At 57.4% G+C, this 19,339-nt stretch overlaps 1 protein-coding gene and 1 long non-coding RNA gene across 3 annotated transcripts in view; one reads left to right on the top strand and one right to left on the bottom strand.

The window, feature by feature from the left end:
- ARHGEF17 (Rho guanine nucleotide exchange factor 17) overlaps positions 1-18,104 on the bottom strand; it is a 29,317-nt gene extending 11,213 nt beyond the window's left edge. For both annotated transcript variants that reach the window (XM_077174610.1, XM_054654901.2), the window contains exon 1: positions 15,147-18,104. In XM_077174610.1, coding sequence (XP_077030725.1) covers positions 15,147-18,077 — 2,931 coding nt within the window. In that variant the 5' untranslated portion in view covers positions 18,078-18,104. The remainder of the gene's footprint in view (positions 1-15,146) is intronic.
- Positions 8,833-13,039, top strand: LOC143693426 (uncharacterized). The gene is made up of 3 exons (XR_013181094.1): positions 8,833-9,278; positions 9,529-9,692; positions 12,327-13,039. It is a non-coding gene; the product is annotated as an uncharacterized LOC143693426 (long non-coding RNA).
- Positions 18,105-19,339: the final 1,235 nt, after the last annotated feature.

Here is a 19,339-nt window from a genome sequence, read left to right as displayed (position 1 = left end):
TAGTTCCCTGCTGGTCCTTTTTTTCCTGGAGCTGTCCCAGGGTCAGACCCAGGAGCTGCCCAGGCTCAGCTGCTCCAGCAGCAGTGGGGACACACAGGATAAGGCCCAACTGTTGTCAAGGGGATTTTTCCACCCTTACAGCACCAGTATTACCCCAGCAGGGGCAAATTCCCACTGGGATGAACAGAGCTGGGGTAAAGCCACCCATGGGCAAAGGCAGGATGTGCCCCACTGCATTCCTCACACCAGCAAAGCCTCTCTGCTGGGGGGCTGAAGATGCTTCAGCCTCCATCTGCTCTCCCTGGGGACGCCCCCACCTCACCCTGGCCTCATCCTGCTCAGCACCCCCGGGATCAGTCCCTGGAATTGGGGTATTTCCCACCATCCGACGCCTCCGCCGTGTAAAACGGCACTGGGGGGGCAGCAGCAGCGATGGCTCCAGCCCCCCCATCACCCCCTCCGGGCGGGAGCATCCCGGGGGTGTCGAGCCGAGGATGAGGATGAGGATGGAGGCACGGGGATGAGGATGAGGATGGAGGCACGGTTGCCATGGCGGCGCAGACCCCACAGGTGCCGGGTACCGCACACGTGTCCGATCGTGACGCATCCCCGCGCCCCCGCCTCGGCCCCGCATCCCCCCGGCGCCCCCCCGGGACCCCCGGGGCATCACCTCGGTGCCGCCGCGGCTGCCGCAGCCCTTGTCCGGCAGCTCCTCGGCCGCGCCGCTGAGCCCGGAGGTGGCGAAGGCCGCGTCGATGCCGTCGCCGATGTCCCGCATGTCCTCCAGCGCGATGGTGAACTGCGCCAGGGTCCTCACCATCTGCAGCATGCGGCTCCCGGGGGTCGGTCCGTCCCTCGCGGCCCAAGGAATGGCGCAGAAATCCCCTCCGTGTGCCTCACCTCCCTGCCGCTATCCCCAGGTGTCCGCCCCGAGCGGGATCGCTGCGCCGGGATGCGGCGGGGAGGGGAATAGGAGCGGGGCGCTATTTATATCGCCGTGGATGTGGAACCGGGGGGATGTATGGAAAGATGGAAACCCTCCCGCAGAGCGGCAGCGGGGCTGCCAGGCTGCCAGGCTGCGCCTGCGTCCGCGGCCACGCCAGGGCCCCCGGCCCCCGGAGCGGGCCAGGCACGGGCGGGAGGCTGAGCCGAGCCCACACAGACACGCAGGGATGCAGGCAGGGCCGGATCCGCCGAGGGATGCGGCTGGAAAGGCTTTGCCCAGCGAGGATGCTGCGGGGGAGATGGTGCTTTCCTGGGGCATGGGATTTTTAGGGATGGGGGACGCACGGGTGATGCTGGGGTGCTCAGGGATCTTGCAGGCAGGGAAACTGAGGCACGCCCCCTTTCCCCCCCCCCCACGGCATCACCACCTCAGCACCCACATCCCTGCTGGCCGGGTGATGCATCCTGCCCAGATCTGTTTGTAACGCTCCCCTCCTGCTTCGTTAATTAAATCTAATTAGCCGCTCACCCCGTTTCCACAGCAACGGCGTGCAGCAGGGCTGCATCCTCGCAATTGCAGCCAGTAAATTTCCTCTTGGAAGTGAGGATGATGAGCACCCCACCCCGGGAAGGCAGAGAAAGGACCCTCGGGACAGGTCTTGGGAGCTGCAGGAGCTGCCAATGCACCCAGGGATCAGGGGGAGGGAATGCTAATTGCACCCAGGTAACGAGGCTGCTCTCAAGGCAGCAGCAGCTCCTGCTCCCACAACTGCAGTGCCCTGGTCATCCCAGCTGTTGGAATGCTGGGTTTATTTGGTTTGCAATCCCAGACCTGAGCTCTTCTGGGATCCAATCCCAGACCCATTTCTGATGTAATCTCAGATTCCTTTAGGCTGCCATCCTAGAACCAGTTTTGTTGCAAGCTTGGATCCATCTGCATTGCAATTCCAGAGCCATCTGGATTGAAAACCTGGGCTGTTCTGAGCTCCAGTCCCAGATTCATTTTGGTGCTAACCCCAGTCACATTTGGGCTGCAATCCCAAACCCATCTCAATTGCAATCCTGGGCATATCTGCATTGCAATCTGGGATCCAATAGGGATAAAATCCTGGGCTCTGACAGAATCCTATTGCAAACATGTTTCTGTTGCAATCTCTGTTTTATTTGGGCTCCAATTCCAGACTAATTTCTGTTGCAATTCCAGATCCATTTGGGTTCCAATCCCAGAGCAAAATGGGTTGCTAATCTAGGTCCATCTGGATTCCAATTCCAGACCCTTCTGCTTGCAGTCCTGGGTGCTTTAGGGTTGTAATCCCAAACCCACGTGGGTTGCAGATCCTGGCCCAGCTGGGCTGCAACACTCTGGGTAGCAATTCCAGACACGTTTATTTGCCATCCTGGGCCCATTTGGGTTCCAACCCCAGACCCATACAGCTGTAATCCCAACCCCATTCCTTTGCAATTCCAGAACCATTTGGGTTGCAATCCCAGACCTGTTCCTTTTACAATCCCAGGTTCATTTGAGCTGCAATCCCAATCCCATTCCTCTTGCAATCCCAGGTTCATTTGGGTGGCAATCCCAATCCCATTCCTTTTACAATCCCAGGTTCATTTGGGTTACAATCCCAATCCCATTCCTCTTGTAATGCAGGGTTCATTTGAGCTGCAATCCCAATCCCATTCCTTTTACAGTCCCAGGTTCATTTGAGCTGCAATCCCAATCCCATTCCTTTTACAGTCCCAGGTTCATTTGAGCTGCAATCCCAATCCCATTCCTCTTGCAATCCTGCACCCAACAGGGGTGCAAACCTGGGTCCAACTGCATTGCAATCTCAAATTCATTTGAGCTGCAATCCCAATCCCATTCCTTTTACAATCCCAGGTTCATTTGGGTTACAATCCCAATCCCATTCCTTTTCCAATCCCTGGTTAATTTGGGTGGCAATCCCAATCCCATTCTTCCGCCAATCCCGCACCCACCAGGGATGCAAACCTGGGTCCCACCGCATTGCAATCCCCAATCCCTCTGGTCTGCAATCCCATTCCCGTTCCTGTCCCGTTCCTGTCCCGGTCCGGCCCCCGCTGGCCCCGGCGCTGCCGTGACCCGGCGGCTCCGCCCGCAGCCGCTCCCCGAGCCCTCCCCCGGGACCGCCCGGTCCCTCCATCGCAGCCGAGCCTTTCCCGCTCCCCTTGGATCATCCCTTCATCCCACCCAGCGTGTCCCTGGAACACTGCAAGGGGACTCGCACTCCTGCTGCGCCCTCCTCCCGTGGGTTCGGATCCCTCGGGATGTGACACGGGACGGCTGCGGAAGGGTTAAACCCGTGCTGCCTGGCGCAGGGAAGGAGCCAGGCCGAATCCCGCTGTTCTCTCAGGGGTCCCCTCTCCATCTCCCCGGGATGCGAACCCCGCAGCGATGCGGGCAGCCGAGCCCGGACCCCCCTGCAGGCGGCCCGCAGCCCACAGGAAATTCCTGGGAGTGTTTGGCCACTCCAACAGCGCTGCCTATTTTTAGGGCTGTCTAAAATATGAGCCGGTTATTTTTAGCAGCGCGGCTCTTTGTAAACACCTTTAGATTTCCTTTCGGACCAGCCCCTGTTGGGTTTTTTTTTCCCAACCTGAGCGTTTCCTCTCCCAAAACCCCAAACCCTCCTGGGAAATGCGTGCCAGTTCCTTGGGATGGAGCCAAGGGACTCATCCTCATCCCAAGGCTTGTGCCAGCGTGGCAAAATGCTCCTGAAAACCCAAAGTTGGAGAGGATCTGGCACCAGGGGTTTGGGGGTGATTCAGCAGCACCCCAAACCTGGGACGGGGGCCAAGGAAATGCCTTTTCCCCCAGCTTTCCCTCTGTCACTGGAAATACAGCCCTGAAGAAGGATGGGAACTCTTCCATCTTGATTTATTTTATTTTTGAACTAGGCTCAACCTAGGAGCAACCCCATCATTTCTCTTCTCCCTGCGCAGGAATATCGATGCAGGAGGAGTCTGAGCATCCCCAGGGATTCGAAAACATCCTAAAACATTTGGAAAAGGCCATGGCATATTGTGTCCTGCCTCCACCCCCACAAACAAAGAGGCATGGATGGAGGAAAGTCCTAAAACATCCATTTTTTAAACAAACAAAGGCCAAAGGGAGAGTAGGAATGTACATTCCATGAGGGATCACAGCCATCACAGAGATTCTGGCCCTGGAGCCCCTGCACACATCAGTGCATGGAATGATGATGATTCCAGCCACTCTGAGGACTCCCCCCACTGTCCCAAACCCTGGTGATTGGGTCAGTGTGGGAGGGTGTTCCTCCTGCTGTCACCCCACATCTGGGATGCTAAAATCACATCCCATGGCAAGGAGGATCTCTGTGTCCCCAGAGATCATCCCAAAATTCCCACACCCACAGCACTCAGTGTTTCTCCCTTTTTTTGGTGTAAACTCAACCAGCCACAGCCTGAGTGAGCTGCAGCAGGGATTTTGTCCCTGAGACCCTGTTCTGGGGCAAAAATATCCAGATTTAGGGGGAAAAATGGAGTGGTTTAGACCACTTTGGGAGTGGGATTTGCTGCTCAGGGCCTTCCTGCAGCTGCTGAAGGAGGAGCTAACCCTGCCTCAAGCAAAATTATTCCCACCCCTCCAAAACACGCCAAAATTTAAAGAGTAAATAAATACAAGTTGTTTTTCCCTCAATTACAGCTTGTTCCTGCTGCCAGCCCCTGATGGGAGATTCTCTAGGGTGTCACAGGAGGGTTGTGCTAGGAGGTACATGAATCTTGGCACCTCCTTGAAACCAGCATTCCCAGTTTGAAAGAATCTGGAATTTCTGCACCTTTTCTTTCCCTGCATGCTTGTTCCCAGGGTAGATCCCACTAGAGGGAGCTGGGACATAGTGGGAGCCACTGGTCTGCGGGGACAGTGCACAGTGAACTCCCAAGCTTGACAATTCTAACACATCCTCAGCTCTGTTTCTACCAAAACTCCAGAAAGAAAAGTCTTGGAAATAAGCTGGACCTGCTTCCATCCATCCCAATGCAATGAGCAAACACCTCTGCAACAAACAGCATCGTCCTGGCATCTAAAACTTCCTCGTGCAGCCAGAAAAGGCCCTGGCTGGCACCATCTCCCAAAACAGGATGATGCTATTCCATCCAATCCTGTATTGCCTGCATCACTCAGCCTCTGGCAGGAAATCACTCGAGGGAAAAAAAAAATCACATTCTGTCCTCTTGGGAAGTATTAAAGCAGGAGGTTGGATTGGGTTTTGTAGGGTTTTCAAACCTAAGCAGCCTTTCCCTTGGGATCAGTGATGCTCTGCCATAAGTCCCACAAATGCCATAAAGCTGGGGGATGGCAGCCACTGCCATCCCTGGGTGCCAACCACCTCCATTCCATGGTGCCAGTCACCTTTTTGGGGCATGCCAGCCCATCCCTGGGTACCAACCACCGCCATCCCCAAGCACAAGTCACCTCTTTCTCCAGGTGTCACCTCATCCCTGGCTGCCAATCCCTCCCTCTCTGCTAGCAGCCTCTCATCTCTGAACAAGAGCCAGCCCATCCCTGGGACCAGCAGGTCCTGGGGAAGCCACTGCCATGGGAAGAGGAGGACCTGTGGCACAGCAGAGGGAGCCTGCCCGACGCCGTAGGGAATCACATCCGGGGCTGCTTTCCCTCCCTGCCCAGCCTCTCCCTGCTCTCCCACGGGTAAGAAAAGTCCGAGCCGCTCTCCAAAGAGTAACTTCTTGAAAGGAAATAAAAGCATAAATCAGCAGCTCTGATTCAGCCCTGCTTCAGTTACTAATAATATTCCCGTGTTTATTCGCAGGCCCGGGGCTGGAGATGTTTGCTTTTCCCTCGGCCGTGGTTTTTCCCAGGCTCCCAGCTCACAGAGGAGCATTGATTTGGTCAGGGATGCTCCCATGGAGAAACCCAGCAGCACCACCTCCTCTGGGATGGGGAGGATGAGGAGGAGGAGGAGGAGGAGGAGGAGGAGGAGGAGGAGGAGCAGGGCAGCTTCAGCCCCAGCGCACGGGAATTCAGTTGTTTTCCCTTCTTGGACTTCTCGGCTGCGGTGATTCATCCCGGGAGGACACGGCCTGGCTGCAATTCTGCTTTTAAAGTGTGAGAGAAAAAAATGGGAATAAAAAATAAAGGAGTTGGGGCAAGTTTTCCAAGGCAGGGTTGAAGGATGCTGGGCATCCCTGTGCTGCCCAGGGGAGCAGCAGTGCTGGGAGCAGTGCCAGTGGGATGGGGAAAGGGGAGCTGCAGGAGACTCATCTCCCAAAGCAACAAAATTTCCTCCTCTAAATGGACAGTGGGGCTTTTCCTGTGGGATTTTCACTAGAAATTTTCACCAATGGCACTGGGGTGTGGGGTTCTCCCCTCTGCCAAAATCTGAAGCTCAGGATTGTGCTGGTGCATCTCCTGCATCCTCCCTGTGCTGCTGGCAGCATCCCATGGATCCCCCCTCTCCATGCCCCCCTTCCCACCCAGCTGGAGATGCTCACCCCAATTTAACCCTCCCCAGCTACCATCCATCCCCTGGCACGTCTGCAGGGCCCTGACAAAAGCAGTGGTCCAGGGCAGAGCTGGGGGCTTGTGGCCCCCCGTTTGCTGCCAGCCTTTGCCGAGTCCTGGAGCAACTTTCACCAAATATGGAAGGTTTTTTTTGCCTCCGGTTTTCGGCACGCAGGCCACGGCCCAAGAGCGCAGCTTTCCAGATGCTGAGGTCAGCCCAGCTCTTCTTCCCTCCCCCTGCTCCTTCCCTGCTGCCTCCCAGTGGGCTTGGCCCTGCACCCACCAGGACAGGAGCAATTCCACCCCCTCAGCTCACTGGAATCCCTGGATCCCCCACCAGCATCCTCTGCTGCTGGCACAAGACTGACCCCACATCCCACTCCACCCCAAAAGCAATGGTTATGAGGATTTTGGGGGGACAAGGAAGCCAGGGAGAGGGGTACCCAGTGCTGGCACTCCCTGGCATCACTGCTGGATGCCAGCCTGGCATCCAGGTGGGTGGGAGGTGCCCTGGCTGCCTGCTGGAATGGGGCCAGAAGTCTTGGGACAGCCAGGAGGGAGCCAGCCTGGCATGCAGGGAGTGACTGGCACAGGAGCTGTTTGGTACCCAGGAGATGATGGGGAGGCAGGTCTCCACGTGGAGCCAGAATTCCAAGCATACCTGAAGCCAAGAGGTATCCAGGAGTCAAAGATGATGGATGCTCAGAAGCTGATGGCTGCTCAGGAGCTACCCTGGAGTCCACGGGCACCCAGAAGCCAGTGGGGACTCCCTGGGTACCCAGGAGCTGATGGATGCCCAGGATCCCAAAGAGACTCCGGGCACCCATGGATCCACAAGCACAAAGGAGATGAAGGACACCCAGGAGCCAACAGACACTCACAGGCATCCAGAGGCCATGGGCACCCAGGAACTGATAGATGGCCAGCATCCAACAGGTACCAGCAGTCCATGGACACCCAGAAGCCACTGGGCACCCAGAGGGGATGGGGATGCAGGAGCTGATGGATTCCAAGGATCCAACAGGTGTCAGGACACTGACAAATCCAGAAGTAACCACGGGCCCCCATGAGCTGATGGCCCCCAGGTGCCATGGGCACCCAGAAATGTCATCCAGCTGCTGACAGACAGCCAGGAGCTGACAGATGGATTCCTAGGATCAAACAGGTGCTAGAAGTCCGTGGGCACCCACAAGTCCACAAGCACCCAGGAGCTGATGGACACCCAGAGGAGGCAGGAGACCTGACCACCCCATTCCATGCCCCTGCCAGGATCTCTCCTGTCCCTCCTGCCTGGATCCACGCCTGGAAGCAGCTGAGGTACAGCCACCAGCCCTCACCCAGCTGTGCCCCACAGCCTCCCAGCTCCTGGTGCTCCCCTCACCCTGCTGCAAGCAGGGATCTGGGGAGGGGGGGGAAGCACAGACCTCGCCAGGAACGCCCACAGCCCACGTCACATCACAGCCAGGGCGAGAGGTGACAGCTTTCCTGCCCTGTCACTGTCACAGCACACCCTGGGCTGAGGGGAGAGGGGAGCAGGGGGGGTTCAGCATCCACTGACCTGTGCCAGGTTTGCACGATGGAGGGACGAGCTCCCTCTCCGCTCACCGAGGCTCTGAGCCATCTACATCCCATCTCACCGGGGTTTTGGGCAAGCCAAAAAGCACCGAAAGGACCAAACCCGATCCCCTACCGCTAGCGACGGTGTTTCTGCCGAGGGGTCAGGATGAAACTCTTCCAAAAAAAAAAAGAGCAAGAAGAGGGATGCCAAATCAGGGCAGGCCAGCGAGTCTGCTGCTACTCCAGCTAAAAAAAGCAGGAAACCATATCCCAGGCTCGGAGATGCCAATCTTCCCATGCAAACAACTCCCTTTTTGTTTTTTTTGGAGAGTATCAGAGGGCTCAGGAACAGCCAGTCACAAATAGCAACTCCACGGCACCACCAGGAAACCTTCTCCAGCCCCGTGCAGGGATGCTGGTGACCCCACAGCAGGCTGGTGGCTTCTCCAGGGGGCACCTGGTGGTGGCTGTCCCCTCCTTGGGATGGTGACTCCTCCAGAGGAAACCTGGTGGTGGGTACTACCACGAGTGTCCTTTTCCCAGCACATCCATGCAGGGATGTCCTGCTGGGGCTCACTGGTGTCCTGGATGTCACTGGTGGGGTGGAAGATGGCAGTGGCCATCTCCTGGTTCCCAAAAAGGGACGTGCCTGGGGTTTCTAGGACAATGCAGGACACGGGGGTCACACAAGCCCAGCATCTGCCCCCTCCAATCCTTCCACCACTGGGATTAAAGGGATTCTACTCAAAATACCCTGCACAAGGTACAGAGGAGCAGCAGGCTTGGGGACAGCCCCCAGCTGCACCCAGGCATGGTGGTGATGAGGGCAGGAACTGGGATCAGCCTCCTCTTCCCCCGGAAGCCAAGTGGCTCCAACGGGAATTCGCACAAAGAGGGAGTTACTGGAATACTTTTACCCAGATGCTGATTTTCCTTCTCCTTCCCATTGGCCAGGCTGCAGTTCCCAAAGAACCAAAAGCAAACACACTATTTTTAGAGAAGAGTTCATTTACTGGAGCCATTCCCTTTGAAATTCCTCACTCATCCTCTCCATGGAAACCAAGGGAGTCCGGAGAAACAGCCCCACCGGGACCAACCATCAGAGCTTTAAAAAGAGCCACGTTGAGGGAGAGGGGGTGGAAGTGGCTGATTTTTCCTCACTGGACACATCCAGGCCTGGAAGCACCATGGTGGAAATGGCAAAGCTTTTGTTTTAGTGGGCTCTGTCTGTGCAAGCCTTCAGGAGGAGACATCCTGGAAGATGGACCAGGTTCTCTTGGAAAATCATGCCTGGAGACTGTTGTCCTGGATAGGTGGTGGGAATGGGTGGAGGGGGATGGCTGGATGGGAACATGGACACAGATGGAGGTTGGATGGAGATGGGAGGAGGTGGATGATGGATGGATGGATGGATGGATGGATGGATGGATGGATGGATGGATGGATGGGAGGATGGGAATCTCCTTCCCTGTTTTCCAGGAGGATGTGAAGATGAGAGTCTCCTTTTCCCTGTTTTCCAGGGCATGCCCTGAGAGAAGAGGAAACTGTACCAGCCAAACCCCAGTGCTGCCTTGCTGCACCTTCCCTTCGTGTGAGGGCACCTCCTTCTCCATCCTGGATTTAGGAGAAGTTCCTGCTGGAGCTCTGAGGCTGTGGGATGCCCCATGGGACCTGCTGTGACCAGGTGAGGGAGCTCAGCAAGGGGAGACCTCGGCACATCACCTCTCTGGACACTCCCATCACACAGGGATCAATATCCAGGGGAAAGCTCCCTCTTCAGAAATACCCCTGGGAAAGGCTCTAAATCAGAGTGAGAGAATCACAGAGTGGTTTGGACCAGATGGCACCTTAAGTTCATCTTGTTCCTACCCCCTGCCATGGGCAGGGACACGTCCCACTAGAACAGGTTGCTCCAAGGCCCACCCAGTCCGGCCTTGAACACTTCCAAGGATTCCACAACCCTTGCAATGCTGGATTAAGGCTGCAGGAACAAGCCCTGGGAAGCTCTGAGCTTCCATCCCAGCTGGGTTTGGCAGGAGGTTACCTGGAGGTTACATCACAGGGAGGCCGACCTGCTGCTTCCCTGGCAAGAGCAGATGGAAGAACAAGGCCACCTCCTCCCAGGAGCTTTGGAGGCATGTGATTTTCCATGGAAAAGCCCAGGCATCTGTGCACAGATGCAGGCAGGGTGCAGGCAGGCTGCCCAGTGCATCTCTGAGAGTACATCCCAGCACCAGGGCCCTCTCCATACCCCATGTGTGCATCCCTGCACCAGGGACCTCTTCCCTGAATAATATTAGTTATTTAGAAATGCCACTAGGTGCACAGCCTCATCCTGGGGACCTGCCAATGTCCCCAAGGCAGCACCAGCCAACGTTCCAGGAGGTTCCTCATTAACCCATTTTAATTATAATGCTCAATGGTTTCATAGCACTTTCCAGCCCATGACCAGAGAAGACAAAAAAACTAAACCTGAACTGGTCCATCAGGCAAAAAATGCTGCCAAATATCCCCCAGATTCCCTTTGTGAGTGTCCCTGTAGCAGGCCCTCTCCATACCCCCTGTATGTGTATCCCTGCCCTGCAGGACTGGACATGCACACAAATCCCAGGGATTTCCCTGGATGCACAAGCTCCAGAAGCAGCCTCTCCCTCCGTGCCCACCCCAGCCCCAGGGAGCTGCTGGTGCATCCCAGCTGCAGCACTGTGGGTCCCTCCAGAGGCTGGGAGCCCATTCCAGCCTCCCACCCTGGCTGCAGTGCCTGGATCCTGCCAAGAGCCTGACCTTTGGATCAGGCCAAGGCCAGCCCCCAGCACCAGCTCAGCCCAGGGCTAACCCTGTCCCTCCAAGCCTGGATCCTGCCCCACACCACCAGCACAGGCCTCAAAGGATGCACATCCCACGTGGATCATCCCCCTCCCCTGGTGGATCTTGCTGCCTAATTAATTAGAGGCTTTTAATTAAAGTGGAGGGGACAAGGGACAAAGCAGCCCTGTTCAAAGAGCTGGCAGTGAGGAAGGGAAGGGGCAGAAATGGGCAGATTTAAGGGGATTTTGGCACCAGGGAAAGGAAGAGACAAAAATGGGCAGAGATAAGGGGATTTGGGGCACTGGGGAAGAGTAAAAATTGGGCAGATTTTAGGGGACTTTGTTAGCAGGGGAAAAAAACAGGTGAAAATGGGCAGAGTTAAGTGAATTTTGGCACTGAGGAAGGAAAGAGGTAAAAAATGGGCAAAGATAAGGGATTTTGGCACAGGGGAAGGAAAGAATAAGAAATGGGCTAAGATAAGGGACTTTGGCAGTGGGGAAAGAAAGAGACAAAAATGGGCAGAGTTAAGGGGATTTGGGCTGGGTCACCCCCCTGGCCCCGTGCCACTGATCCCAGGGTCAATCCATGCCACTGACAGGCAGCATCCCCTGATCCCAGCCAACTTCTCTCTGCTCCATCCCACATCCCACCTCTCTGAAGGGCTGCCTCAGTTTCCCTCCACTCCAGCATTTCACTGAGCACGGCAGATCCAGGGACACAAAACCCGGCCAAACCATTGGAGCAGGGAGAGGAAAGCCAAGATTTGCCCACTCCCACCTCACCCCTTGCAGCTGCTTTAATTAATTAGAGATTTCCAGTAACACCAAAAAAAACCAAGATAACTCCCAGCCACAGCCCCAAACCTGGGGATTCACACAAGTGGAACAGAGGGAAACTGAGCCCAAAGATGACAAACTTCAGGAATATATGGCCAGTGCATGGATCCGACCTCTGAGCTGTCCCCACAGCGAGGAGGAGCCTCTGGAGGAGGGGGGATGAGCCGGGAAGGAGGATGCTGGGGAGGAAATTTGCACAAGCTTCCCTGGGAACGTGACCCCGCCGTTCCCTGCGGGATCCCCTCCATCCCTGATGGCTTTTCTGGGGTGCGGCCGCCCCGCTCGGGACCGGCAGGTGGGGAAGGCCACATTCCCACGACTCCCCTGCTCCCCAGAGGTGCTATATTTAAATCAATATTTTCCTGTTTAATCCAAGTGCTGCTAAGTCAACAAACACAGCAGGACAGCGAGCATACCTAATTTTCCATCCTCAGATGGATTCAGCCATGGGGGGAAGAGAGATCCGAGGGGTTGCCAGTCTGGCATCCCGAGCAGCAAATGGACCCCAAATCCATCCCAAAAGTGTCCTAAATGCATCCTGCTTGTTGCTAGGCTCTGTGGGGCTGCACATAGATGCACACACACTGTGTGTGCTGCCCATTCCAGCAGCTTTTGGGATGCTGGAAGCAGGGAAAAGTCTTTACCTTGAGTTTTGGGGTTTTTTTCTCCCACAGGATCCGCCAGAGTGGGAAGTGCTGCTAACAACCCCCAAGGAATTAAAAGCCTGGTGCCCATCATCAGGCACAGGGTGAAGGAGTTCTTCGGCCCCCAGCATGAACTGGATGGCTCCAGCCCCATGGAGGATTGCTGGAAAGCACCCAGGACAAACAGTGCTGCCCCCGAGGGAGAACACCACATTACCTCTCTGGGTGGGATGTGCCAGATGCACCTCTACCAAAGCCACCACCAAACCATGGGAGCTGGGAAAATACCCTGTGGGGAATGATGCTGCAGGGATACTCAATCCAAGGGGAACATCTTGAGGGTGAAAGATTTTGGGAGAGAATATTCTAAGAGAGAATCACTCCAGAGGTGCCAGACCCCATTATGAATCCCTTCCCAGTACAGTCTGCTGGAGATGGACACCACCTCACCATCACCACCATAATAGAAGATGGATGCTCCCATCCCACAAAATTCCCAAGTGGATGTGGCCCTTTCCCCATACAGACTCACGGCTTCACAACACTGGCCCTTCCCATTGAGTTAGGGAGGGAAAAATAATCTAAAGTAAAAAATAAAGAAGATTTCTTCTCTGCTGGTCAGGGATAAATCCCTGTTCCCAGCCAACCATCCCAGTGCCAAGTTATATCCGGTCCTCAGTGCTCTCACTTAGAATTAAAGCAACCCCCTTGCTCGGTCCCCCTCGGGCCCCCCCCCAGGCAAAGCTGATGCCATCTGAAATAAAACATCCCAGCTCCACCATCTAATAAATCAAAAGGAGAAATAAAAATCCTGGTTTCAGTTAGGATATGGCTGGAGCACAAAGAAATCCCAAGGCAGGAGAGAGATTTGAAGATACAGCTGTGGTGTTGCCCTTAAAAGGGAAAATTCGCACCCTGTTCCCCGGGGCCGGAGGGTTCAGGCAAGGTGAGGAGTAGCATCCCCAGGGTCTGCTTCCACAGGGTGGCTCATCCACCTGAGGACATGCTCAGCCAAACAGGGCTCCCAGCTGGCAAAAATCCACCCCAAGTCACCCCAAAGTTGGGATCAGACCAGGGCTGGGGGTGTATCGGGGCGTGGGGTCAGCAGAGCATCCTTGATATTGGGGCCAGCAGGTACCGGCCCCAGGACACCACAGGGACCTGCCTGAGTACGAAATATCTCTCTATAAATTATTGAGATAAACCATATATTATATAAACTAAACATATTAATTATTTAGAAATGCCACTAGGTGCACAGCCTCATCTTGGGGACCTGCCAATGTCCCCACGGCGGCAGCAGCCAAAGCTCCAGGAGGTTCCTCATTAACCCATTTTAATTATAATGCTTGATAATCAGAGCATTTTCAGCCCACGATCAGAGAAGACAAAAAACTAAACCTGAACTGGTCCATCAGGCAAAAAATGTTGCCAAATATCCCCCAAATTCACCCAAAACATCCTCAAGGATGTTTTACACAGTGGCCAAGAGTGGCCATGCTGTTCTCAGCCACCAACAGTTGCTTCTGGCAGTGGGGACAACAACAGGAGAAGGAGCTGAATGGGGAGCAGAAATCCCTGGAGAATATTTTGAGGGGAATGTTGCTGCAGGGATGACATATTCCAAGAGAATAACCCGGGGAAATGATGCTGTGGGGATGCCAGACCCCAGGAGAACCTCCTGGGGATGATGATGCTGCAGGGCTGCTGGATCCCATGAGAATATCCTGTGAGGAGGATGCCAGATCCCAAGAGAATACCCTGGGGGGAAGCTGCTGGGGGATTTGGGGAGGATCCAAAGAAAAGCAGCCTCTCCCCACGTGGCTCTGCCCTGGCCAGCAAGGGTTACACTGCCGGGCTCAGCCCCGGGGACTTCACGCTTGGCTGCCGGCAGTGGCTGCTGGAAGGGAATGGTCCAGCCCATCCTCTTAAATCGGTTTGGAGCAGGGGAGAGAGCCCTGCCAGCGTCATTCCTGCGAGCTCTCAGCAGATCCCCCACGGGAATGGGTATTTCTGGGCTTCTCCCAGAGCTATTAAAAGCCCCGTGGGTGCTGGCACTGCTGTGCTGCAGCAGGAGGTGATGCTTCCAAGCCCTTCCCGGCACAAACACCCGGAGTGATGGGAACCCAAGTCTACCTTCAGCCAAGGGGCCAGCGATGCCAAAAACCCATCCCAAGAAAGATCCCAAAGCATGCAGCTGTGCTTCAGGGTGAGCAGAGCACCTTCACATCCCCCAGACTGCGCCAGTTCTTCCCCAGAGAGGATCAAACTTTCACCTATCAATCAAATATTCAGTGCATGCACAAAAATATTTTCCCTCTTTTTCCCACGCACCAGCGTGGCAATGCTCATGATCCCAAGTAGAGGGATGGTGGTTTTTTTGGGGGGGAAAATGCAGTTTTGCTCAATAAGGGGTGTAGCATTTGGATTCCCAAGCAGAAGGATCATTTCCCAGCCTTCTCAGCCAAGGAAAAGGCAATGTTTGGTTCAGCATCTCAGGGATGGTCAATTTATCAGTACCTTATATCAGCACTACTGAGAGATGTTATATATAAACATAATACATTTCTGAAACCCTCTTCCACTAAAACGTGGTGCTATTTAACCTGAATAACCTGAAAACTGCTTTTTCCCATCCAAAAGACACCTTTTCATCAGGGAGGTTGCCCCAACAAACAAGAGCTCATCCCCTGGGAACCATCAGAAAGGGCTGGGAGGGCTCTTGGCCCACCCAGCAGTGCATCTGCAGATGGGAATTTGTCCATCCTCCACAAGGGACACATGACAGACCCCAAGGCCACCAGTGCTTTGGATGAAACAAAGGTGCTTTCAGGATGGATGGGCACTTACCACCTGTGGCTTGGTCCTGGGGCCGTGTTCGTCGGGCAGCCGCGAGCACCGGGGCAGCCGGGGCGGTGGGGCAGCGGGTGGCGAGCGGGGGCCATCCCCAGGAGCGGGGGACGTGTCACCTGAGTTGAGGGCCAGCATGTACCGCTTGGTGACATCCTCCAGCGAAGGAGGCTGCAGGGTCGGCAAGGATTTCCCAGGTGAGCGGGCGGCGGCCGGCGGAGGGAGGTGGCCGTGGTGGCCGGAGGGGACGAGCGGCTCGGGGACGGCGATGGGGACGAAGGTGGCGGGCTCGCTGGTGTGCCGGACGTGCTTGGTGGCCGGGCGGCTCTTGGCGAGGACGGCGGGCGCGGGGGGCGGCTGGTTCTCCTGGTGAGCCGCGCGGTTGGAGCGCTTCTTGGAGCTGCGGCGGGCGACGCGAGGGGACAGCACCTCGGCCAGCTTGGGGTCAAAGCCGTAGCCGCGGCCGGTGCCCGGTGCCGCGGGCTGGGCAGAGAGGATGGGCTCGCTGCTGGACGGGGGAATGCTGGCCTCCAGCTCGCTGATGGCCTCTCCGGGACCCTCGAAGGCGCCAGGTGCCAGCTCACCACGGCGGCTGGGGTCGCTCAGTGACTTCTTCTTGATGGTCTTGCCGTTGGCCTTGTCGTCGCCCAGCTTGGCCATGGCGCCGGGCTGGCTGACGATGGTGCGGATGAGGCTGCTGTAGTCGCGGGGCCCATCGCTGCCCAGGGACAGGTCGCTGCCCGCGCTGCCCGCGCTGCCCGCGATGGCGGCGGGCTGGGGGATGCCCGCCTTGGCGCTCAGTGAGCCCAGCAGGTTGCTGTCGACGGAGAAATTCTTGGCCTCCTCCGCCACCGAGCGTCTCCGGTGAGGCATGGGGTCGCTGAGGGAGCGGTAGGGCTCGGTGCCACCCTCGCTGCCGCCCTCCATCCCATTGGCGCCCGCTGACGGGAACTTACGTCGGCGCCGCAGGCTGCCAGGGGTGCTCGGAGTCTCGGGTTTGCCAGCTGGAAGGTCTTCGACCGCCGCCACAGGGTGAGCGGGCAGCGGTGTTTCGGAGCCACCCGCTGCGGGCCCGGCACTGGGCAGCATCCAGGCATCCACAGCCTCGTGCAGGCCTTGGAAGGGCATCCCCACGGGCTCTGGCTCCGTGACGATGCCCTCGTCCGTCACGCTCGACTCGTGACCCGACAGCTCCTCCACGGATTTACTGTGAGTGAGGTTCTCCTCCAGCTCCACGTCCTTCAAACACCGCGTGCTCTCCACCTGTCCCCGAAGGGTCACGTCCGTCGTCCCCGTCGTCGGTGCCACCACCTCAGCGCCCTCCACACCTCCGCTGTCCTTCTGCTCAGTGGCAAAGCCGTAGTCCTGCTGCGAACCCATCCTGCTGATCTTCTCAAACACCTGCCTCGCCTCCTGGATGTACTGGTCCTGGATGACCATGGGGAGAGGGTCCTCGTCCCCCTGCTGTCCCCCACCAGGAGCCACCCGGGCCTGGCTGTCCGTAGAGGCCAGAAGGAGCTCGGAGGAGCTCTGCTTCATGGTGCTCTGCAGGAAAAGCCGCCGTGTCCCGGATTTTTCGGAGCAGGTGAAGGATTTGGCGCGACGTAAAGTGGCCGTCAGGTCCTTGAGCGTTGGCCGCTCGCCTGGCGCCCAGCGGGTTTGGGGATGAGCGGCACCGCAGCCGCCTGGGGAGGAGCTGGCACCGCTGGAGCATCCATCAGAGCCCACGTCAAGGCCGATCCTCACCCCTTTCTTCTTCACCTTCAGCTCTGAGAGGTCCGATTTGAGGAAGCTGAGCAGAGTCAGGGTCTCAGTGGCAATGTCGGGGTTGGACAAGGACTTGCGGTGCTTGGCCCGCTCCCCTTCCAGCCCTGGCTGGTGCAGGCTCTCGCTCCCATAGTCTGGTTTTGCCTTGGCCACGCTCTGGGGCAGCTTGGGGCGGACGCGGACCCCCGGCTGTCCCCAAGCCAGGCCATCGCTGGCCCCGAAACTGGGCGATCGATAGATACCATAACCCGCCTGGAGAGTCCGTCCTTGGCCGGGCCAGCAGACTCCAAACTGCTCCTCTTCCTTCAGCGTCTCCGTGCTGGAATAGCGACTGCTGCTGCGTGACCCGCCGGGGCTGCCGAAGGGCAGGATGTTCACCTTGGAGACGCGGGCCACCATGGGCAGCGGGTGGCGGGGGACCACCCTAGCGCAGCCTTCGGCCTCGGCATCGCCATCCTCCGTGCCCTCCTTCTTCTTCTTCCGTGCGGCGCGGGGCCGGAGGGCAGCGCTCTGCCCCTCGCCTTCGCTGCCCGATGAAACGCGGGGAGAACGGGCCGCCGCGGCTTCATCGTCCCCGTTGGAGCGGGGTGATGGGGAGGAGGAGGGTGGTTGCGGTCGAGCCGAGTTATGCCAGGAATGCGGGCCGGGCTCCGGCGGAGCTCCGCGGGGAGAGCGGAGCGCCGGGTGCGGGACGCGGCTGCGGGGCGGAGGCGGCGGGGGAGCTCCGCGGGCGCTCCCGCTCCCGCTCCCGCTCCCGTTCCCCATCCCATTCCCGGTGGCCGCCGTCGGCTGCCGGCAGCTTTCCCCGAAGAGTTTCCGCATCGCCGGGACGCTGGGCCAGCGCGGCGGCTCCGCGTTTAACCCCGGGCCCGGCGGCGACGGCGGCGGCGGCGGGGGCGGCGGTGGAGCCGGGGACGGCGGCTGAGCCCCGGCATGAACCGGGCCCGTCGGCTCCGGCTCGGTGAAACGAAGCGAAAGCTGCCGTACCGACGGGGCCAGGCTGCCAAAAGCCCGGCCCGGTTGTTGCTCCGCGATCGGCGCTGAAACTTTCCTACCCAGGAAGAAGAAGGAGGAGGAGGAGGAGGAGGAGGAGGAAGGCGGGGAGGAGGCGGGCAGGAGGCACCGAGCCGCCGCTACCCCCCGGCCGCTGCCCCCCTCCGCCATTGTCGGTGCCCCCCCGCCGCCGCCGCCGCCTCCGCCCGCCCCCCGGCCCCGCCGCCGCCGCGCCCCGGCCCCGGCCCCGCCGCAGGCACCGCCCGGCCCCGCTCCTCCTCCGGGCTGCCGGCGGGCTGCATCCCTCCCGCTTTGTTTTCTCTCTCTCTCTCTCTCTCTCCCCCCACCCCCCCACCCCTTCTTTTTTTTTTTTTTTTTGGCTTTTCCTCCTCCCTCACCCCCTGCTTTTTTATTTGTTGCATTCAAATAAACTTTCCTCCCCGGAGGCGGGGTTTGCTCCCGCAGAGGGGGAGGGTTGAAGTTTTGCTCCCTTTTAAAAATTATTTATTTAATTTTTCTTTTTTTTCTTTTTTTTTTTTTGTTTTTCCTTTGGAGGGGAGGGGGGAGAGGAAGGCGGCTTTACAGCTGCCCTCTCGCTCCCGGGCTAAGCAGGAGCACCTCGCACCCCCCTGCATCTTTCACCCCCCTCTCGCATCCTTCCTTACCCCCTGCATCCTTTCTTCCACACCCCCTTCCCCCCCGCCCCCAGCATCTTTCATCCCCCTTCCCTTTTATAAAGTGGCTTATAAAAAAGTAGGACAGCAACTTTTTACATGGGCAGATAGTGATAGGATGAGGGGGGACAGCTTTAAACTAAAATAGGGGAGATTTCAGTGGCATTTTGGGAAGAAATTCTTCCCTCTGAGGGTGGTGAGGCACTGGCATAGGGTGCCCAGAGAAGCTGTGGCTGCTTCTGGATCCCTGGAAGTGTCCAAGGCCAGGTTGGACAGGGCTTGGAGCAACCTGGGCTAGTGGAAGGTGTTCCTGCCCATGGCAGGGTGTTGGAATTAGGTGGTCTCTTTATGATCCCTCCCAACCCAAACCACGCTGTGATTCCCTCCATCCCTTCCCAGCTTTTTCTTTTTAGGGGGAAACAGGACAAATAACCAAAAATGTGAGTGCCAGTGAAAGATTCTTCCCATGGCAGCAGATGCCTCCAGACCCTGCTTTGCTGCTCATCTCAGGGAGGAGAGAACACCTTGTTCCCAACTTGCAAAGCTCTGCAGGGAAGCACTGCCCCGTGAACAGACTTTCTCGTGGGTTTTAGCAGCGCTTGTCAGCGCTTGCTATTTGGAGCCTATAACCCTTTTTTCTCCCCAAGACAGCAGATTTATCGCTGGGGATGTGAAAAATGAAGGTGGCTGGGACGGCTGGTGGGTGAGCTGTGGCCTTGGAGATGTGGATGGGTCTGCAGAGGTGTTCTGGCCATGTAG

The sequence above is a fragment of the Agelaius phoeniceus genome, chromosome 2 (assembly GCF_051311805.1).
Source record: "Agelaius phoeniceus isolate bAgePho1 chromosome 2, bAgePho1.hap1, whole genome shotgun sequence".
Lineage (NCBI taxonomy): Eukaryota > Metazoa > Chordata > Aves > Passeriformes > Icteridae > Agelaius > Agelaius phoeniceus.
Note: the sequence above shows the minus strand (reverse complement) of the source record. Positions and strands in the feature narration are given on the sequence as shown.